General features: G+C 41.8%; 3 protein-coding genes across 6 annotated transcripts; 2 read left to right on the top strand and 1 right to left on the bottom strand.

Moving 5' to 3' along the window:
* Positions 1 to 587: 587 nt before the first annotated feature.
* On the bottom strand, positions 588 to 5,232 carry il15ra (interleukin 15 receptor subunit alpha). Of its 3 annotated transcripts, none has more exons than XR_013630252.1 (8): positions 5,100 to 5,232; positions 4,122 to 4,209; positions 3,248 to 3,433; positions 2,872 to 2,916; positions 2,356 to 2,418; positions 1,975 to 2,062; positions 1,220 to 1,344; positions 588 to 1,117 (listed from the first exon to the last, which is right to left on the bottom strand). XR_013630252.1 is itself a non-coding variant. In XM_058077983.2 (8 exons), the coding sequence occupies exons 2-8, from the start codon at positions 4,198 to 4,200 to the stop codon at positions 1,120 to 1,122; spliced, it is 612 nt and encodes a 203-aa protein (XP_057933966.2). In that variant the 5' UTR covers positions 4,201 to 4,209; positions 5,100 to 5,232; the 3' UTR covers positions 588 to 1,119. The 3 variants fall into 3 exon arrangements, 2 of the variants coding, with proteins under 2 accessions (XP_057933966.2, XP_078654549.1); XM_058077983.2 differs by having other exon boundaries at positions 588 to 1,227; positions 1,302 to 1,344; XM_078798423.1 differs by lacking the exon at positions 5,100 to 5,232 and adding an exon at positions 4,734 to 4,796 and having other exon boundaries at positions 588 to 1,227; positions 1,302 to 1,344.
* Positions 4,557 to 8,946, top strand: rbm17 (RNA binding motif protein 17). 2 transcript variants are annotated; one of them, XM_058077370.2, is made up of 13 exons: positions 4,557 to 4,703; positions 5,106 to 5,231; positions 5,312 to 5,428; positions 5,514 to 5,680; positions 6,109 to 6,221; positions 6,316 to 6,366; positions 6,451 to 6,589; positions 6,674 to 6,825; positions 6,916 to 6,960; positions 7,328 to 7,401; positions 7,552 to 7,650; positions 7,722 to 7,794; positions 8,715 to 8,946. In XM_058077370.2, exons 2-13 carry the CDS (start codon positions 5,109 to 5,111, stop codon positions 8,816 to 8,818), a joined length of 1,257 nt encoding a protein of 418 aa, XP_057933353.2. In that variant the 5' UTR covers positions 4,557 to 4,703; positions 5,106 to 5,108; the 3' UTR covers positions 8,819 to 8,946. The 2 variants fall into 2 exon arrangements, with proteins under 2 accessions (XP_057933353.2, XP_057933351.2); XM_058077368.2 differs by having other exon boundaries at positions 4,558 to 4,703; positions 6,913 to 6,960.
* A 1,581-nt stretch (positions 8,947 to 10,527) lies between these two features.
* Positions 10,528 to 16,549, top strand: pfkfb3 (6-phosphofructo-2-kinase/fructose-2,6-biphosphatase 3). Its single transcript, XM_058077365.2, has 15 exons — positions 10,528 to 10,792; positions 11,872 to 12,000; positions 12,075 to 12,171; positions 12,260 to 12,326; positions 12,402 to 12,476; positions 12,553 to 12,609; positions 12,688 to 12,812; positions 12,890 to 13,097; positions 13,174 to 13,320; positions 13,389 to 13,493; positions 13,594 to 13,723; positions 13,937 to 14,064; positions 14,134 to 14,322; positions 14,468 to 14,490; positions 15,624 to 16,549. The coding sequence occupies exons 1-15, from the start codon at positions 10,714 to 10,716 to the stop codon at positions 15,628 to 15,630; spliced, it is 1,566 nt and encodes a 521-aa protein (XP_057933348.2). The 5' UTR covers positions 10,528 to 10,713; the 3' UTR covers positions 15,631 to 16,549.
* The last annotated feature ends 5,198 nt before the right edge of the window (positions 16,550 to 21,747 follow it).

Here is a 21,747-nt window from a genome sequence, read left to right as displayed (position 1 = left end):
GCCTTTTTGACGAGGCTGACGTGCGGGCTTTTTGGTTTGCACATAAAGGTGACATTTTAACAGTCGGAATCTATGGGTGACAATACATACAACTCCCGTAAACAATCAGAAGCGGAGCCATCTGCGTGTTCATCTTCACTTGACATTTGAATTGACCGCACCGGTCCGTCGTTGCCATTGGATTGCTGGTTTGTTATGCCAGTGTGCTCAATGCTTCGTGGGTAATGTGTGTGGAAGCAAGTAGAGTACTTCACATGTACCGCCGCCTGCTGGTAACATGTTGTAGCATGAGTGCTAATATCTTTGGTCGAATAACTGCACCTTAACAGTGGAAGCTGATTCTTGCATAATCTGTGCTAACTCAACAATGTTATTTGATATATCGAGCTAGAGTCAAGACGCAAGCATGTGCTTGTTTATGTGGCGCATTCCGACAAGGGAGATGATGCAGCTGGACTAAATAGAGCTGTTGCTGGGACTTTGTGGAGCACAAGGGTCCTGGTATTGAAATAAATATCAAGTTAGGAGATAAATGCATTCCATTAGGTCATCATCATAAATAACAGCTGGACCAGAGAATGGTTGCTTTAAACAAAACCCACAGTTAGTATTTTTATTATGATATACTTCAATGGTATTGAGAGGCATTTCTAAGATTTTGTGCGGCATGTAGGATAAGACTAAATCATATTAACATCTGCCTGGGATGGTTTGGCAAAAAAAAAAACCCAGAAGGGAATAGCTGCTTTACGGAAAGTGCTGCTACATGTTTCACAATCAGTGCTATAAAAAAAACAATTCACTATGTAGGAAAGTGTTATTCTGCCACTACATTAATGGAGTTCAGGTTGAAAATACACACTAAACACGACCATACATCACATTGGACTGTTTTCAGAGACTATTTAGAAAGGGAAAACAAAATGTTACCCTGATAAGCGCCTGCAGTTGCTCAACAGTGCTAGGAATTCAGCTCTTCAAAATGTGTTGCAGATGTTCACCAAGAAGAAAGCTCGGAGTGCAAAGAAAGAAATGATCTTCCTAAGACAGGGATCCATGGACTCTGAGAAACTGGGAGGGCCTCGCATCCTCAACGGAGTGAGCCACACCTTGAGAACTTTAGAAGACACTCTTTAGACACAGCTCAATGCCATCAGACTTCTTGCAAATGTGCCAAATGTCATTTTTACACTGTCCTTCAGATTGACACAGCACACACCTCCAATCCTGTGAGACACGAATACATCGTAGTTTGCGTTCACTCGTCCACACTATGATGGAACTTCATTGAGGGGAATCACCTCTGCTGCCGTCTGCAATGGATTGTTGCTTTCCGCCCTTCTCCTGAGTAATAAAACATTTCGCATTAGAAAGAGAATACTTACAACAAGAAAACAACACATTCTGGCCACTACACTATTCTGATTGTACAAGAATTATGTAACGTTTTGGTTCACGGTGGCCACGTTTTTCATCCAATCTTGCTCAAATTTCAGAGTCATGTACATGTAAGGCCCCTAAATGTGTGTGTACCAAAACACTCAGATGGTCAGATGTCAGTGTGGTGTGTTTGTCAGAAAAGTTATAGCATTTGGGTTTTGACAAATTTTCACAATTCTTATAAATTTTGAAAAAATGTCCCCCTGCCAACGAATCTTCACCAAATTTGGTGGACGTATGAAAAAGTCCCAAGAAGCCATGTTCAAAAACAAACAGTTCATCGGTCATTTTGGTTCGGAGCAGCCAAACAACTTTGAGTACCTGAGCCCAAATCTCTACTATACTATACTACTATAAGTATTTTATAAGTATTTTAGCCTGCGTCATTGGATGAGAGGGGTCATGGTAACAGTGGTTAAGCATAGGTCATTACCAGTGCCTCCTAGTGGTGAGAAGAAATTACATCAAGTTTGCCACAAGCTTGACCTTACTTTTCCAGGCAGATGTCCAATTCAGTGCAAGTATGGAGCTTACCTTTTGCAAACAAAGAGGCCGATCCCGATTAGACCAATGATGACTACTGAAATGCAGCTGATGACAATGACTGTGCTATGGCCAAGTCCTGCCAGGAAGAAATATCGAACATGAGCATATATTCGGTGGAATCTCACTACAACGAGCGCCCAGCTTGTCCCGTTGCTCCCCACGACAAGTGAAATGCAAGAAGACACGTTTAGGTAGCTTTTATAAAACTATGATGACGCATGAAAGACTCATTAGTGGACAAACCAGTTGAGAGGTGTTTGCCAATGCTAGAATGCAGTATCTTCAGCTAGACATTCCCAACAAAACAATGTTAAAGGCTGGCATTTACAACATCACAATAATAAAAATGTCATACAAGCAAAATACTACCTATTTTGGTCTCCGAATGAGAATTTGTGGGGTTGTCATGTTCCAGGCTAGCCGTCACAGCATCTGGACAAAGAGCCAAACTGGGGTCAAGTCATTACGCTGTAATGTTACACGTGCAAAAAAAACCTGCATGAATTTATACAGATGATAATCCTCACTTTTGATCAACATAATATTGACAGCTGTTTACAAGTTCAGCTGTTTACAAGTTCAATTCCACCCTCAGCCATCTCTGTGTGGACTTTGTATGTTCATGTTCTCTTTATTTTTAATATAATGTACTCGCATTTATAGAAATCGGGGGAAAAAAACCATCACATTTTTTTTTCAGTATACAAAAAATATTCAATATGTAAATAAGGAATCCTACTTTGTGGATGTTGTCAAATAATGTCAGTAATGTCACTGACATTGATTTTTTTTTAGAAGGGGTTAGGATTAAATCAATTCTGCTTCTTCCTACTGCTTTTCAGACCTGTTGTTGACTGTATTGTTGACTTGGGCAATTCCACTCACCTGTTTTGGTGCTGTTAGATGCTTGTGGTGTGCCCCTCGGGTCAACTGACGAGTACATACAGAAATTAGCCAGAGACAACGACAATGTACCCATTGCATGGCCGTAGACGACCACAACCACCTGGCATGCTCTTGATTGTTATATACACAGTACTGTGAAAAAGTCCAAAGTGACCACTAAATTGATTGTTTTAATCACGTTTTTCCACTAATCTGCACTCTATGAGGTGACACTGTAGTTCTATACGTTCCCTGAAGCACTGTTAAGACAATATACTTAATGACAGACTAGGACTTTGGCACAGTACAGTGTTTAATGCGCATGCTAATTGTTCCAGTTCTATTAGTACTATTATTACCACGCATGAAAACCTACGTATGCATGTGAGGTGTGGCGTGGACCATCGTGAATCAGGTTGGCATTTGATGAGGTTTGATGTCCCTGCTTTCCTCACGTAGCCTTTGACGCAGGTATAACGGAAAGTTTTGTTCATCTGGTGGCAGTCGGGAGGCTCGGTCCAATTCAAAGGCGGGATTTCTGAGCACAGGCATTCATTTGGCTCTGGAAGACGACAGAGGGATGACATTCAAACAAAACCTCAAGGATGTGTCTATAATCTGACCAAAAAGAACCAAGCCAAACACAAATGATGTGGGAGATAAAAATGTAAATGACAAAACAAAGCATGCATATCTATAGTCAAGTCAACGGGTTAAACTGGATTACCAACAAAGGAGTGTAAAACAAAATGTAATCTGCGGGAACAGCGGAAATAATACAAAGCTATAGTTAGAGGTTTTGTACAATAAACAAACATTATAAGCAGATGCCATCTAGTCTATATTTGTTACTATTAAAAAGTAGGAAATACAGACTGTTAAGAAGTAATCAAACAACAACTCCAAGGAACATGAAATATGCACATTTGAAAATCTCATTTATAGACAATCTTTGCAAATCCACACACTAGGTCATTTCATTGAGTACACCTGCACTGTCTATTGTGATGCTTATAATCAATGTTGATTAAATGCAAAAATATTATATTTTGGTGCAGGTTTATTCTTTTTTAAACATGACTAGATTGCACACGATGTGAATCTTTGTATCGAATGATATTTGTCTTTTTAAAAGTTACTAGCACACGAATCAAACAATGAGACACGAGCATAATGTAGGATGCTTGCTGTGCTGGGGATGAGTTGACAAGTCAACAGAATAGACGTTTAGAGAAGAGTTTTGCACTTACCGCCGGTGGAGTAGTGCACTGCACCGAGTCGACTCACCATCACCAGGCAGCCGTAAAGCAAAAGTGATCTTAAATCCATCTGACGGTTCTACGGAAAAAATTAAAAACACGTTTGTCAACCAAGCACTAGCACGTGGACCCCATTTTCTCAATGCAAACGTGACTTTCACTTTTAGCCACCAATACACCTCCTCTTCACGGTTCTGGCACAAAAAGTCATTTGCAATATATCATGTCTGCTGGACGCCATGTTTGTAGTTCCGTATCAAAACGCAACTCTCTTTCTTTTCCCCATGTACAAATGTATTCATGTACCTCCGCGTCTTAACATCGAAAGAATAGTGACTAGTAAAACCCAGCAAATTGGATTATTCGACAAAATCAATTCCGTCAAGGCGGTCGTGTTCCACTTTAAATCATCCAGCCGCTAGGTGGCACAAGCCGTACAAAGCCACGGTCGTTGCCTGTCGCTCTTGCCTTGTTGGTTGCTGCCTCAGGATACGACATGGCTGTATGTTAAATGTGCAGCAAGAATTATTGGTTTTAATTCAGCTAATAACTGCATAACTCAACATAAACCCGGTACGTCAACATAATCACTAACGGTACTACCTTTTATAGTCGCTACACCGCAGACGAAAGTACTGCCTAATTCTATTGTTTTTAGCTAGCGTTAGCATGCAGCTAGTTTCTCGTGGCCTGCTCGGTTGGATATCCCACTAAATATTGATATCAAATGATAGATATGATATATGTAGCCGACATCTGTTTGATACCGGAGGAACAGAATGTAGTAAGACCCTGCTCTCTTTTTAGTTAGTTATTAGCTATTCACATGGATTTTTACTTAATTTCTTTCCCATTGACGCTCATTGTAGGTAGCAGCGAACCATTTAGGGACCCATGAATGATATATTGTTTGCGTTATATAAAAACACGATTGTAGGATTGTAGACTAAAATGGAACATCTACTGCACCTGCAGATAATGTCCTTGTATGATGACCTCGGGGTGGGTGCAAGTGACACCAAAACCGAAGGATGGTCCAAAAACTTCAAGCTCCTGCAGTCCCAGCTGAAGGTGAAGAAGGCTGCGCTGAGTCAAGCTAAGGTATGCATATCTATTTATAAGAAATTATCAATACAAGCCCTGTTGTACCTGAGTATGGACATGTATGTACTTGTATGCAGACTCATCGGATAAAGCAAACAACTGTCTTGGCTCCTGTTATTGATCTGAAGCGAGGAGGACCCAGTGAAGACAGACAAATCACAGACACACCTCCGCATACTGTTGGTGCCCTAAAGGTCAGCCCTGATTTAATTTGAACCAATTTTATCATTTATCCGTCCTTTAAAATGTAATGTGGACATGGTGGGCTTTTTTTTAAAGGATCCAGTGCCCAGTGGATTCTCGTCGGGAGATGTACTGATCCCGCTTGCAGACGAGTATGACCCGATGTTCCCCAACGACTATGAGAAGGTGATGAAGCGGCACAGAGAGGAACGACAGCGGCAGAGGGAGCAGGAGCGACAGAAGGAGATAGAGGACAGAGAAAAGTAAGGCTAAATGTTATATCAGATTCTCGAGTCCACAAGTATTTAGATTAGAGATGCACAATAGTTTTTTTCAAACTTTTCTGATTCTCAAGACTGATATTGTACTGTTAAGCGATAACTTTTGTATGTACTTTTTAAATATAGATTTAACTGTAGTTTGTGCACACCTGGAGGTACGATGGACTCAAACTAATTTGGATTTCACAAACTGTACCTGTTTGTCGTAATCAAATATCATGACATTACCACTACCACATCATTACTATCAGGAGAACCTGAGTATAGAGCGGAGGTGTCACCTGCTGTGGCCCTACAAAGTGCACAATATACGGACACATGCTTTGAGTTGCCGGTGTGCTATAGTTCCCCTCATATCTGCCTGATAATTATGGTGCACCCATAATTTATGAATATACTGTTTTGCTCAGGAAAAGGAAGGAAAGACATGAAGGAGGCGCACCGAGTGGCTTCTCGAGATTCCCAGCTGCAGAGGAAGATTCTGATGAGGATGATGATTATGAGAAAGAGCGGCGGAAACGAAGTGAGCATTTTGAAATAATGCCGATGTACAACTCGACACCTAGAACACATGATGATGTCAGTAAACTAGTTATTTATGTGGGTCTTTTTCTCAGGTATGGGTGGTGCTGCCATTGCCCCGCCTTCATCGCTTGTGGACCGGGAGGGTAAGTTATAGGGATTTTCTGGCATGAAATACATTCAAGTCATACATTCAATTAAACTTAATATCTATTGTTTACATGAACAAGGCCCATCCTCGTACTCATATGAGGATGAAGGTCGTCCTGTCAGAGGCTCCAAGGCCGCCATCCCTCCACCTATGTATGAGGACTCGGACGGGCCACGTTCTCCACCTGGACCAACAAGTTCCTTCCTGGCTAACATGGGGTGTGTAGGAGCTAAATGCCAATGCATCTCACAAATACTAGCAACACCCTTCCCTCCCCAATGTAACTGTACCTCTTCCTGCAGAGGTACCGTCGCGCACAAAATCATGCAGAAGTATGGCTTCAAAGAAGGCCAGGGCCTGGGAAAGCACGAGCAAGGCTTGAGCACAGCGTTGTCTGTGGAGAAGACGAGCAAAAGAGGCGGAAAAATCATCATCGGGGACGCTGCAGAGAAAGGTGTGCTCTTCTCTTGTTTGTCACACACTTATTGTGTATTTTCATACCATCTTCACACACATGTTGACTTTCCGGTGTTTGTCCTAGCAGGAGGAGCGCTCCAAGCAGGTGCTGCTGAGATTCCTGGAGCAGCAGGTTGGAGTTCACTCTCTTCATTTTCTCTCTTATACACAAATATGCTGCCATAGTACATGCATTATTTCTATAGTTTGAATGCACAAATAGGCATGCATTCATGTGATGACCTATATATGCACCGCAATGTTTCTTTGTGCTCTGCTGTTGAGGTCATTCATTTTCAGGACAGCATAGCTGTATAAAAGCACAGTATTGCAAAACAAGCAGCACCATAGAAAAGTTTCCACATTTTCAATTGTATTGAATGACATTGCATGTCTTAACAATACAATTTGATATAATACAGGGTACAGTTGGCATACCCCTTTCTGTCAATATTTTCTGAAGGAGAAAAAAATCCATCACATGACCTTTTATCTCCTAGTGGACTCCAAGAAGTCTGATGCAAACCCGCTCACAGAGATCCTCAAAAACCCGACCAAAGTGGTCCTGCTGAGGGTACGTCTGCATGTTTCCAGTCTGTTATTTCTGCAAAAGTAAAACAAAAAGTGCAAACATTACTAACAGTGACATGAGAACAACTCATTTGAAGATTTCTTTCAATGAGATTTAACCTTTGTCCCCTATGCAAATCACTTTGTGCTACAGAATATGGTGGGCCGGGGAGAGGTGGACGAAGACCTGGAGGGGGAGACCAAAGAAGAATGCGAGAAATACGGGAAAGTGATTAAATGTGTCATTTTTGAGGTAAGCAAGGACAGGAAACGGAACCTGTTATTGTATTCTGTGTGACAAAACATCTCTTTTTATTTCTTGAGATTGCTGATGTACCAGATGACGAAGCCGTCAGGATATTTCTGGAGTTTGAAAGGGTGGAATCGGCTATCAAAGGTTTGTATCTATTACCTGAACATTCCAGAGGAGATGACTGTTACTTGAATTTTAGTTTAGTGCAAATTAAAGCAGCTGTATATCGGCTAGCGGTTCAACCTGATGTAATGGTATTACTTTCTGCCATTGCATAAGCGCTCTATTATTGTGGGCGAAAAGTGTGTTCCTTTCTAATTGAGTTGGCCCAGATCAGAAACGAGGTGAGACTGCGTTCCCTGTGGTGTTATATCATTATCATCTCCCAGCGGCACCGGGACAAACCAGTCTTACATCACAACTCGCAAAGCAGGACACTAAAGAAAACCACAACAAAAAAATGAAAATATAATGATTCTTTATTTCACTGGTGAGCATTTGTCAGGCTGTGAGTTATTTAGGAGCACGATGCAGCAAAATACATATTTCTTTTCATCAAATTGCTGGAACTGAAAGCTTCTTGGCCCCATGGAGGGTTAACGGGCTCACAGACAATGAGTCAGCAATGTGTACAGTGCTTGCTTAGGGCAATGGTTTTTGTGGAACAATACAGTAGAGGGTAAATTGACTAGATTATGTGTAATACTGTCCAAAAACCGATAAAGTGAAGCATAAAGTATATTTTCATCAAAAGTGTCCTAATGAAAGCTTTTGACATATTTTGCTGTTGCCAATTACTGTTTTGACACGAATACAACATTGTATTTTTCCTCTGGGGGAGAGTAGTATCTGAAAGACAAGTCGTCTTATATTTGGCTTCTAGAAATGTACTGTATGTGCAAAGTAACAGGTGGCCACCCCATTATGTAAAGCTCAATGTGGTACTTTGCATTAGCTAAGACAACACGATGTACTGTAAAGTACAAACATATCAATGCAGAATGATAGTATTACATCATCCTTTGCTTACCAAGATATGCATTCATCGTTTGTTTCTTCTGCAGCTGTGGTGGATCTGAACGGACGTTATTTCGGCGGACAGGTCGTCAAAGCCTGCTTCTACAACCAAGACAAATTTAGAGTTTTTGACCTGGGCGAGCAATTATGAAGCCATCATTTTCTGTCATGTACATAAACCCCCCCTTTTTTAAAATATTCCTATTCAATGTCAGATATTTAGATTTTGTTGTGGGATGAAAAACACCTCATGCCGACAGAATAAAGGGTGAAACTCCACTTTGTGGGTGTTAAAATCATTTTAGCAACAATGGGGCAAGAGAAAACTAAACCAAGTACGCCGCCTTGCTTGAGGAGCTCACTCTTTCCAAGAAACCTACTTGTCTCATTTAACCCATCTCCCAGTAGTGTTAACACGTCTCCAGTGAGCTGAGAATTGTACCTCGGTGCGCCTCAGCCTCATTCAGAACTTATGTAAGTGGTCCAGAGGGCCCCCGGAGGTTTTTGGGTGGGCGGACGTCAGCAGTAGGAATCCCTCCAGAGCAACTGTATTAATGTAGGAATATTGGCAGCGTCCTTTAGTGCCATTTATGCTATGGCCTGCAAGGACAAACATTGTTAAGCATACAAAGTGGCCACATGTTGGTAACGTGTCCCGAGTGTGCACCATCCATCGCACCAACTAATTTGACTGGCATTTGGAAGGGTAACCTATTAATCTCTGACCCACATACCATCCAGTAAGACTTGAGATGAGGCGGACAGGTCATGATGCCTGGCTTAAAGGGTCACGGTATGTTTATATGGGTGCGTAGGTTGACCTAGATATGCCGTCCCATTTCTCAATAATATGAGCCTTGCACGTTTAAAATGATTTGAATTGATACGTGCCTATTGAGTATGTAAACACACTGGGAGATACTTGAATGCCAATACAATAGAGTGACACTTTCACATCCTTTTTTTTCCTCTATGCAGCCCCCACTGTAAAAATGAGACACCCCCGCCTCACTACCAAGTATTTTGTGTGTTTTGTATGTCAACTCTACATTAAATCATGTTTTTTGTTATAATTATTGTCATTGAGTAATTTAAGGATTAACAATAACAATACATGGAGTATCAATGCCTCTTCCTGTAAAAGTTTGAAAAGAGTGTTCCTATCAGGCCAAACAAGCCAGACAAAACCAACAAGTTCTGGTTTCACAATCTGAATTTCTACCTTTTCACTCGAGATATCTGAATCCTTCTCATGGAGAGTTGACCATGCTTTTTTAATTTAAAGTTTACCAGCAAATAAATACATTGACTGAAGTATAGTGTTGTTGTGACTAAGTAGTGTAGTAAGGAACTGATTGTTTCACTGGTTGTTTGAAGCTTTCATAGACGCATTCATAGACGCCACTCCAAATTGCAATAATTGTACTTTTTTGTACAGCTCCTTAGCTGTCTCCGCACCATATTATTTTGTTTTGTATATGAGGTATTTATGAGGCTTTTACAAACACGTATGAATGAGTAATTACTCCTGATGACTCAGTGGTAGACCCAGGAGAGGAGTGACAATCAGCACGTTTCACTTATGAGGCAAAAATAGAGAACAATGTAGTTGCATCACAACAAATGTGGCTTGAAATAATAATTCATATAATAATTAAATGATAAGACTCAGTTGCAATAATAATATTGGGCAAAAAGAGAATTACCCAGAAGCACAAAAGAAAAATTTGAGGCCATTTTATAAAACATCCTGTAATATCTAAAATGACCACAACATGTCGCTGTGGCTTCCTCTCGTATTCGTGTTTCGTCATCCAGTCACGTTGTTCTCCAGCCGGGCGGGGTTAAAAGGCGGACTTGCGGCGCAGACCGGCATTTGATAGCGACTCAACGCTTCTTAGCAGGTATTCAACAGTCCGGTTAGTTGCAACTGAACTGACGCGTCTCTTTCCTCAGCAACCACCGGCTTTTTTTTGGTAGATTTTTATTTTATTTTTGACCGAGGAGCTTCCCACTTATCCTGTGCGGCTTTTCAGTCCTCAAGGAATGCCCAGAGAGCTGACCCAGAATAGGATCCAAAAGATCTGGGTTCCTACCAAGGATGACAAGCCGGCGCCCCGGAGAGGTAAAATACTTTTTATTGCTATTTTGCTGCAACCACACCGACCATTCGACATAATATCAACGTGTGCGATTACAGCCATGTTCCCATTTCATTGCTATGCTACCCGTTAATGACCTCTAGAATGCTAACGGTCTCCTACTGCTGACGACTCCACCTGCATGTTTAGTACCCTCTATAATTACCTTAACCAGACTATTGCACGTTTTATGACCATAGTAAGTTATGGGAGCAGATAATAGCTACGGCACTTGCCCTACATGAGGCGTGACTTGGCACCGGCACCCGTCACCATAGTAACTCCATTGCGCCGCAACCTGCTTGTGATGCTGCAAAAACCCGACGCTTTATTGGCCGGAAAGCAACGCGTGTGGATGGAGCGACACTTGATGCTTTACTGATGCGGCAGCAAAACTACTGCATGATTCCCAAATTAAGAGTTCCTTTAAATACATTCAGTCCATAACGCTATAACGATGTTTTTTAATAGGAAAAACATAAAATATCAAAAAACTGCAATAAAAAATAAAATATTTTTCAATGAATATTGGCTTGTTAATGCTGTGCCACCCCCACCCCATTTAAAAGCATTCAAGGGGGCTTCATCTTGCTTGTGACAATACAAAAAAAAAACAACACGTTTTTGTTTACGTCCTGAGGGGAATCCGGTGTTATAGTATAACACCGGATATGTTAGCTCAAGAATGATGGGCGGTGTCGTGCAAAAGGTGAGACAGAGCTGCTGCTGGTGTCTGACTGTCAATTAACTCTTAATCTCTTTTTCCGTTCATGTGGTTCTTGTGTTATGGAAACAAGATCAGTCAGTTGGCATGGGTGATGATCTACTGTATAGTGCAGTGCGGCAACGAATGGATGGCGCCCAAGTTGGCTGCATGTGACATCAAATTGCTGAGTAATTACATCAACCTGAAAGGGATTCTTAGCTGTGTGTATCATAAAGGGAAATGGGCGAGGGTGCAGGGCAAGTGTAAACAGCTCAAGACTCTAAAGGAAGGGCAAGCATGCCGTGAGTTTAAAACCTGGTTATTGCATTCCTGTAAGTCAGACTGTTGTCTCAACAGTGGCTGGGTCCCCCCACCTTGCCAACCCCCCGACCGTCATCGTGATGGTCGGGCTGCCGGCTCGAGGCAAGACGTACATGTCCAGGAAACTCACACGCTACCTCAACTGGATCGGCATGCCCACCAAAGGTAGAAGCACAGCTCATTCAGTGACTCACCAGTTAAGCGGTAGCACATCTCATGTTCATGATTACCGCCTGCAGTTTTCAACGTGGGGGAGTACCGCAGGGAGGCGGTCAAGAACTACAGCTCCTATGATTTCTTTAAGCCTGAAAATGAATGTGCAGTGAAGATCAGGCAGTAAGTGTGTAAACACACACAAACACACAACTGAGAACCAGTGCCTGGTGCAAATCCGAGAACTCATAAAAGTGTCTTTCCCCTGCAGGCAATGTGCCTTAGCAGCCCTGAGGGACGTCAAGTCCTACTTGCAGGACGAGGGAGGCCAAGTAGCGGTACGTTTTCCATCACTTTTTTTGTTTCCAGCTTGTAGAAATCCGTTCATGAGTGACAATTATGTCTCCATGCAGGTCTTCGATGCAACAAACACAACGAGGGACAGGAGAGAGATGATCCTCCAGTTCGGCCGTGAGAATGGCTTTAATGTACGTGTGTTGTCACTATGGTGACCTGATCGATGAAGTTGTGCAGCGTAGCAACTGCATTTTCTTTTTCCTGCAGATCTTTTTCATCGAGTCCGTCTGTGATGATCCTAACGTCATTGCGTCCAATATAATGGTGAGTAATGCAATTATTAGAGGTGAATTGGACCCTAGCAAACAAATGTCTGACTGTCTTGTCTTCCTTCCTGTACAGGAAGTGAAGGTGTCCTGTCCAGATTACAAAGACTGCAACAAGACTGATGCCATGTTGGACTTCCAAAGGAGAATTGAATGTTACAAAGCTAGCTACCAACCTCTAGACCCTGATCAACATGACAGGTAAGAATCCATCTTGCCAGCACACAATCAAGCTTACTTTCACGTCGCTCATGCTCTTTTATTTCCTGTCCATGCAGGGATCTATCCTTCATCAAGGTGATCGATGTGGGCCGCCGTTTCCTGGTCAACCGCATCCAAGACCACATCCAGAGCAAGATCGTCTACTACCTGATGAACATCCACGTCCAGCCACGTACCATCTACCTGTGTCGACACGGAGAGAGCACAGATAACCTGGAGGGACGGCTGGGGGGGGATGCCGGCCTCTCCCCGAGGGGCAGACAGGTGGGGCGGGCCCCCACGATTATATGACTCGTCAATGGAAGCCGGGTTGTGATGGTCGTCTCCCTTCTTGTTGTAGTTTTCTGCAGCCTTGGCGGCGTTTGTGGAGGAGCAGCAGCCGAAGAATCTTAAGATCTGGACCAGTCAGTTGTGTCGCAGCATCCAGACCGCCGAGCATCTGGGGGTCCCGTACGAGCAGTGGAAGGCTCTCAATGAAATAGATGCGGTGGGTGTTGCTTTTATTTTCCTCATTAAATAGTCTCCATTTTAACGTCTTAACTTTGGTCCTTGCAGGGAGTGTGTGAGGAGATGACGTACGATGAAGTTAAAGAGAAATTCCCTGAAGAGTTCGCCCTGAGGGATGAAGATAAATACTACTACCGCTACCCTGCTGGAGAGGTATGCTTCCACATCTGCTCAGCATCATCACATCACAGCCAATTTGCCAAAATAAACCAAACTAATCAAGCACATAATTTCCCCCCACTGTTGATTTTAGTCCTACCAGGACCTGGTCCAGAGGGTGGAGCCGGTCATCATGGAGCTGGAGCGTCAGGAGAACGTTCTGGTCATCTGCCACCAAGCTGTCATGCGTTGCCTCCTTGCCTACTTCCTGGATAAAAGTGCAGGTGGGAAGAAAAAGCCGCAGTTTTAACTCATGCACTGTAAAAAAAATTTAAATAATTTGTTAACCTGATTTAACGAGTTGAGATTACTTGATTTACATAGTTGATACGACCAAAATATTTGGTTATTTGACCTAAAAAATGAAGTTCCCACAACAAATCATTAAGTGGGACAGCATCACGTCGTGATTATCATGTCTTTTTTATGTGTTGTAGATGAGATGCCCTACCTGAAGTGTCCCCTGCATACAGTGCTGAAGCTCACCCCTGTGGCCTACGGGTGCAAAGTGGAGTCCATCTCTCTAAAAGTGGAGGCGGTGAACACCCACAGAGAAAGACCAGAGGTAATACTTCATTATTCATCAGTAGCCCGGCCTGCACTTTGCAGCTAATGATTCATATTATCCGTACAGGAGGTGAAAAGGGGTCCTGGAACTTTGATCAGGAGGAACAGCGTGACTCCCCTGACCAGCCCCGAGTCAAACATTAAGAAACCTCGCATAGACGATCTGGATGAAGCTCCCATCCAGGAGCTCCCTCACTCGGTGGCTTCACTGGCCCTTTGCAGCCCGACACACCTCCCTCTTGCACTGGCCGGCCAGGTAGGTTCATCACAAAGAAAAATAATCACCATTAATAATGCTCACCTTCTTATATGTAAGACCGCACGTGTGCTCACTTACTTATATTTATATCACCCTGCTTCTTCTTTTCCTCTGCTGCCTTCACTTGCACTTCACCATGCAGCACTGGCTGGGTAAAGTTTGCCTGTAAGTACAAGTTGCTCACTTCTTTGTTATGTTTTCTTATTTTCATAAAATGTTTACCTGAAGAAATCTATTTGCAAAGTTTCAATGACATTTTGTAGCAGGATATGTTGTCATCAAATAGTTTGTGTACGTGCGTTGGACTTAAAAAAAGAAGTGATGGGAACTGACACCAGGGAGGGAGTACCAGCTCTTCTTACTAACATAACAAGGAAGGGGGAAGCACTCTTTTCACAACACGCTCCTTTGTACTTGCATTGTGCTTCTTACGGTTAAAGTGTGCTGATTCACCCTAACTACTTGACTGTGGGTGTGGATTTATTCTCTCTTCTTAAAAGACAAAGTGTCCTCCTATTTGGAAGTGGTTTCGCTGTTAGTCTTTCAAAGGTAAACACAACCGAAGCTGTTGCTTCATAGCTCTCCCAGCAGCCACAGTAGAAATATGGGCAAAAGTATTAGGTCGCCCACAGGAAGTGAAAAAGAAAGCCGGTTGCCTGTATTGCAACTTACCACCAAAGCCATCCAACCTCTTTTGTCCATATAGCGCAGGCGTGTATACGTGTACTTTGGACACCCCAGCTGCACCGTTTTCTACACCTTGTGGTTCAACTCTAGACCACCAAATAGTGTTATATTGCCAAGATGACAGCTGAGAAGTGTTTACTAGTGCTGTCCTAGTGCTGTGCTTGTATCTACCAGTGCACAAAAAGCAGCATGGAAGCTTGATAAAGAAGCAAAACAATGACGCAAACATCAGCGCTTAGGGCGTAGTAGTCTACGTGGAAAAGAGGTGTGATTACGCTCATCGTTTCCTTCACCTTCAAAGACAAAGGAAGTGTCATTCTACTTTTGTTACCACACATACTGCTTGTGTGTGTGTGTGTGCCTGCTTCTTTAACAATTAGCTGAGGATTAAGAGGGTGTCGGCTCACTCATTGTTGGCGGCCGTCATGCACGCTACACCTTCTAAAAATACCAACACAAAAGCGGTGATGTAACTTGTAGGAAAGGCATGACACCGTAAGAGATGACAAACAAAAGGAGAGCTTTATGGTATTGTTTGCTAAAACCACTGCAGCATATTCGCGGCGTAGCGTGAGTGTTAACGTTAGTGGTGTCTTTGTGTGCGTTTGCAGGACCTGAGGAGACACTCGTGTGGCTGCCAGGACATCCGCCAGCCCTGCCTTTGAGAACGGCACGAGTCCTGAAAGTGTAAAACTCACTCATAAATCTCTTTGAAATGAAAAGGATCTTATTTTTCACATTATGGTATTTAAATGACATGGTCTGATCAATCCAAAGATGTCACTTCAACGCAAAAATCATCACTTCCATGCCTTCAAGATATTTTTACTAAATCGATTTGCAAGCAAACTGTGATTCATTTAAATATCAATTCTATTATTGTTGTCATTGGATTGTATTTGTTACACTGTTTTTTTGATGTGTCAAGGCAGAGCCAGATTTTTCAATCGACATGCCACTAAATGATTTTGCACATTCAGAATGCATTCAGTTTGAATTTTTATGTGTCACAGTGTCTTTAATGTGCTTTGTTCCAAGCTGATTTTTGCCGTAGAGTGCCTGTAGTGCTTGTTTTGCAAGCCTATCGCTTTCTCTGATGATACGTTTTACCACCTAATAACCTCACATATCATTCAAATAGCTAACACTGAACTGGACTGAATTGAACAGGGTTCCTCTCGGCACTGTCATTTCTTAAGTTCCTTGCTGTCGTTGTTTGCTACGCACAAATGTAAGCACCTCTATTTTTCTCTTAGGGAAGCGTGCTGGTAACAATATGTCTGTAAATATCAGTGTACATACAGTCAAAGTGGAGATGGATGGAATTTTCTGGGAGTCTTGTATGAAAATGTTATGTTTAAATGGCATGTTAGTTTGACATACTTGAAAAGTGTTTTTTTTTTTAATTGCTTTATTTATTTTTTTGTCGTTTTTGAGAAGAGAGCGGGACGTGACTATTTGAACCTGACTGCTATGCAGGAAAGGACAGTCTGTTGTGTTGATTTTGCATCTGCTGGACCAATAAACCGACTATGGAAAAATACACCCATGTTGTCTTTTTTACATCTTCTAACTGTGGCGATATGAAGCGCTCACATCGTGTTCCGGCTCTTGTAAATCCACTATCACACCCGTTCTCGCCATTGATGAGTCACCGACTATTTGCTGATAAGACGACTGGTGCAATTCAGGATGTTGTACAGTTGTTTAAGATTATTGATTATTGACTCTATGGCAGTTGGTTGGTAAAATAATAATGAGTGGCTACACACTCCTAATATATCCCATTATTGTATATAATACATATAAATATTAACTAATTTTGGGTATCATCAAGAAACCATGAAAATTGCTACATTATGAGCTGGTTATCATCATTACATCTGTCTAAACAATGTGCCTTTACTTAAAATGGATGGATAAACTGATAATTTTTACCACGACTATATTGATATTATAACACCTTGGGTTCATGTTAATGTGACTTGGTTATAAATACAACTTGGCACAGCATGCATTCTCCTATTTCGGCCTCGCAAGCAACAGACGCTCAACATTTGCCAGACAAATGTGGTGTTTCCTTGTGAATCACGGTTAGACCGAGCGTCTGTGCCTCATGCTGTTAGTGGCCGTGTGACGGCTTTCAGGTTCCACTTCCACTGCCCGTCGCCACCCCACTTCACTCACTATATACTATTGAGAAACGGATTATATATCTATTGATTTATCTGTTCAGAGTCAAATTGCATGCAGAGTACCACAAATTCCTACATGTTGGCAGGTCTGTACTAATATTGAAAGTCTAAAGTGTCATTTGGATTAAGTATTATTATACTTCAGTTTCTCATTGGCCAATATGTGTGTGTTGCCTGTCGCTGGTGTGAATGCACAGTGGAGCTGCTGTGTCAGGTATTTAAACGGTAACATGGGCCCGGTGTTACCATGCAGCGCTAAGCCAGCCGCTCCACAAATAGCGGCCTTAATGCTTTGCTGACGAAGGTGTTGGACTTGCTGTATTCTCAATCTCTTTGAGGGTTCAAAGTGGAGTCGTGAAGGCGGGCCCCGGCTAGCCTGCAGACTCTTGCCAATCAAATAATGGCTTGAATTTTCTACATTCTATGCAGAATATTGCATTGCCTTGTGTCCTTTATCATGACTCAGCCGGTTGCCCTCTTGTATCTCATTAGCTCTTCCTTATTAGCCGAGCATGTGACCCGGGTGTCTGTTCTGAGCTTGAAGTAATCTTATAAACACACACACACACAAACTGGTCGGCCTATATAAAATACAGTCACACGAGCTGATATGCACACATGATATTTTATGACATTATATGGACACAGTGGAGTGACGCTCATGTGTGGAAGTTTACTGGTTCAAGGCTACCCTTCATTTCACAACTGTCAACTAGCTCATTTTCCTCAGGAAACACCCTATTTAGCCTTTGTTTCCTGTTACCCTCCCGTTGTAATCGTTTCCCCTGTTGTCCATATTTTAACTTTCATTAAAAAATAAAGCAAAAAAATTCCTTATCAAATTCAAATGTTGACGTTCAAAAATGTTATCAAATTAATCTAAAAATATTGTTTAAAAATAAGAAATTATATAAATCAAATATAATTAACATATTTATATTTTTAAAATGGCCTCCATTCAAACACATTTATTCCATTTTAGATGTTCATTTTATCACAAAAAACAAAACAAGTGCACAGATTGCCACCACAACGCCGCTCTGCCTTTGTGCATGAAAGCCATGCATGGAGACATTTCCATGTGAATGGGAAGGATAAGCCATTCATGATCTAGAGTGGGGTAGAATTAATAAGATAGCCTCGATTACACTGGCTTTGAAATATAAAAGCCTCTTTTACCGGATTCTTGTGCACAGTTGGCACAAAACGTTTTCCTTTAAGTCACATGACATGCAAGTCCTCTTTATTGGTGATTTTTATGTCTGAGGGACTTGATTGTCCAACGACTTTGCGGTGGATCAATGTCAGGACTGAAAAACTATGAGAAAGGTGGGTGAGTGCATTAGAGTTCGCTTAACATTATTAGACAGCAGCAGCTTACTTCCTGTTATATCTGCCCTGAAGAGTTAGGGCGGCCTCACAAAGTTAATGGACTAATAGGATAGTTCGGTATCACAGACACGCCAACATCAGAGCAGGGGAGGACGAAGAGTCAATGAAATAAAGCTGGAAAAGAGCAGCAAAGGACCCTTGAGAAGGGCATGTGGAAGCTCACATAGGACTAGAAAGAAAAGCCCCGGTGTGGTAAATACGCCGATGACACTTGCATTACAACAAATAGTACATGACGTCGTTGCCACACAATTTTCCTCTCCCGTGTGACAGGAAATGGAGAAGTGTGAAAATGCGTCCACTTTCACTCATAACCGAAGCAATGTGTTCCCGTTCTCACTGGCAGGAGATCATTGCCTGCGCTTATAAGAGCCCAGGATGGTTCATGGTTTACACAGATGCAGATTATACACTGGAATTTTGATGTCAACTTTACAGTAACGTCATTAAGTTGTGCGATATGTGACAATACATCATGCATGTTCAATGGTTTTTGAGGTGCACAAATTTGTATTCACTTTGGATCTGATTTACACAAAGTCAAATTGACCCTCACAGGCTCTAATATACAGTATATACATATGTAGGTTCTCCTAAACACAAAGGTCTGGAATGTTTTTTTAAAAAAGGGACCTATTGTGCTTTTTTCCACTTTTCTGACTTATAATTGTAGTTAGAATGTTGTATTCTCCTGTTAAATGACGCCAAAGTTTCAGATAATGAGGTTTGTGCATTTTGAAGTGAGTCCTAAAAGACGTTTGGGATGGCTCAAAATGCTCGGTTTCAAAAAGGCATGGTAAAACGGCACCTTAGTGATGTCACAGAGGGCGGACTTCCTTATATGGTTCATAGTTAGGAAGCACTTGGGTGTGTTTATGTCATGGGCATGCCTGGAGGTGTGGGAGCTGTGGGTGGAATAAATTAAAACAGTTGTTTAGACATTTTGGCTTTTTTTTGGCAAAAACTGAAATTTTGCTGAAACTTACTTACAGTATGTTCTACTACTGCTTACTAAAGAACGGAAAAATGTAGAAACAAACTTGTTTTTCTGATGAAGAGTCTAATCTGCGTGCCTTGAAAAATCTGTCAAAATCATCCAAATGGGAGAGATTTGGAAAAATGGTTGGCATTGAATGAGTTAACTACTATAATTTTGTGTAACACAAAAATACGCAAAATAGTAGGAAAGTCTGAGGAGCTCAGTGAAGATCTAAGGGGGAGAATCGTAGATATAACCGAGGAACACTCCAAGACTTTCCAGTGCTTCCCTTTGTGAACCAGAGGCATTAACATTATCTACAAGTTATAAAACTATTGATGTAACGCTAAGCAAGTTAAACCGCCGTGCCAGTAAAGCCTGAGTCAAGCAGCATAAGGAAACAAATGAGGGCTCCAGTTTGGACAGGACATGACCTGAGAGCTCAGTGATGAGAAAAAACAAAACAAAACAGTGGAATGAATTGAATGTGGCTCCATTGTGGACCCAGAGGGACATGGTGATGTTTCCCCAGGGCAGAAAAAGTTCACTGATTGTGTCCCCATTGTGCTTGTAACTGTGTTTGTATTCCAGAGAAGGATTACACAAAAATGACTTCATTTCTTTGTGGAAGGGTCGGACATGGGCCAAGGAATAACATAATGAATATATTTTTGTGTTGAATGAATATACCATCATTTCCAACATTACATTGAGTGCGCCTGAATATAAGTCACACCCACTAAATTTGAAAAGAAATATGTATATATAGTGTATATATGCCGCATCGAAGCCGCTGGTGTCTAAGTCGTATGGTATTTTTTGACTCTTTTGTATTGAGTTCTGGACTCCTATAGAGCAGCTACACACAATAACCCATACAGAAAACTAGTACTAGTTTACTAGTTTTTGAGGAATCTGTCACACGCTCAAAGTGCTTCCTAACTATGAACCATATAAGGAAGTCTGCCCCTCTGTGACATCACAAAGAGGCAGGTATACCACGCCTTTTGAAACAGAGTGTTTTGAGCCATCCCAAACTTCTTTCAGGCCTCACTTCCAAATGCACAAACCTCATTATCTGAAACTTTTGCATTGTTTATAACACTACAAAACAACATTCCAACTACATTTATAGGTCAGAAAAGTGGGGAAAGCATAACAGGTGTAAGTGTATTTCATGGAAATTATTTTATTAGTATAATTAGTAGTTGATTTACCATGCATACATTAACCTTACTTAATTCCTTAAATATATAAATATGCATAAAAATGTACATATACTATGTACAGAAGTCATTAGTCTAAGTTCTCCGATGACTGCAGAGTCGGGTGTGGAGCACCCTGCGGTGAGGTGAGTCACATTGGCAATGGAGCAGGGTTGATGTCACAGGTCCAAATCAAGCATGGAGCCAATTGTGCCACCTGGTTGCTCTGTGTACAAACAGTAGCTCGCTGTTTACTCCTCAGCCTGTTGGCTAATGATCTTATGCAACCCATGAAGAACACGCAGTCCTGTTGGGAACTTCTTAACCACTATTAGGTCCTGTTTGGATGCAGGCCTTCCGCTCGCTAAGTTGGTAAAATCCGAAATCAGCATCATTTGATATTTTGCAAGTGCAATTTGGGAGAAAAATACCCAAATACTACGAGACCTGCGATTTAGTTTGCTTGTTTTCATTCATTTAATAGTTACCAGCTTCATGCAAAACAACTACTAAATACTTTTATATTGGTGTGGAACTCGTTGGAGCAGTTTGATGTACTTTTATGTTGTATTTGGTGAAGGTGGAACCATGTTTCATTGCCTGTTTACTTTGCTTTCATTGCCCAAATGAAACATTTCCTATGGTTGAATGAAGTAAAATACAAATATAGTATAAGCCATTTGGACCACCAACTTGTTAATGTAGTACTCTACATTGGTCACTCAAGTGAAGTGAAGCTCAAGTGAAACTGCGTTACCATGCTGTACCATCCATAGCATAGGCCACAGATATGAGGTCCTGAACTCCAGGAAAGTTCAAGTGAGACTCCAGGATTCCCCTTTGTTAACGCTGTCAACGGTTTACTATGTGTTGGAAATGACATGACAACACACAGCCGCTATTGTCTAAACGGGACTAGGGAAACTGCATCCGTATTGATGTGATGGGTCAAGCAAGACAGGGC

The sequence above is a fragment of the Doryrhamphus excisus genome, linkage group LG2 (assembly GCF_037039965.1).
Source record: "Doryrhamphus excisus strain RoL-2023G ecotype Guam linkage group LG2, RoL_Dexc_Guam_v1.1, whole genome shotgun sequence".
NCBI classification, from domain to species: Eukaryota; Metazoa; Chordata; class Actinopteri; order Syngnathiformes; family Syngnathidae; genus Doryrhamphus; species Doryrhamphus excisus.
This window is presented reverse-complemented; position numbering and strand designations above follow the sequence as displayed.

Excerpts from the sequence above, each read along its gene's own strand:
- il15ra (XM_058077983.2), bottom strand. The coding sequence starts at position 4,200 with ATGGATTTAAGATCACTTTTGCTTTACGGCTGCCTGGTGATGGTGAGT. Across the intron at positions 2,419-2,871 it reads ATCTAACAGCACCAAAACAG|ATGCTGTGACGGCTAGCCTG; the intron begins GTGAGTGGAATT and ends CTCTTTGTCCAG. Across the intron at positions 1,228-1,301 it reads CATTGCAGACGGCAGCAGAG|GATTGGAGGTGTGTGCTGTG; the intron begins GTGATTCCCCTC and ends CGTGTCTCACAG.
- rbm17 (XM_058077368.2), top strand. The coding sequence starts at position 5,109 with ATGTCCTTGTATGATGACCTCGGGGTGGGTGCAAGTGACACCAAAACC. Across the intron at positions 5,429-5,513 it reads ATACTGTTGGTGCCCTAAAG|GATCCAGTGCCCAGTGGATT; the intron begins GTCAGCCCTGAT and ends TTTTTTTTAAAG. Across the intron at positions 7,795-8,714 it reads GGTGGAATCGGCTATCAAAG|CTGTGGTGGATCTGAACGGA; the intron begins GTTTGTATCTAT and ends TTTCTTCTGCAG.
- pfkfb3 (XM_058077365.2), top strand. The coding sequence starts at position 10,714 with ATGCCCAGAGAGCTGACCCAGAATAGGATCCAAAAGATCTGGGTTCCT. Across the intron at positions 12,172-12,259 it reads TGTGCAGTGAAGATCAGGCA|GCAATGTGCCTTAGCAGCCC; the intron begins GTAAGTGTGTAA and ends TTTCCCCTGCAG. Across the intron at positions 13,494-13,593 it reads ACCGCTACCCTGCTGGAGAG|TCCTACCAGGACCTGGTCCA; the intron begins GTATGCTTCCAC and ends TGTTGATTTTAG.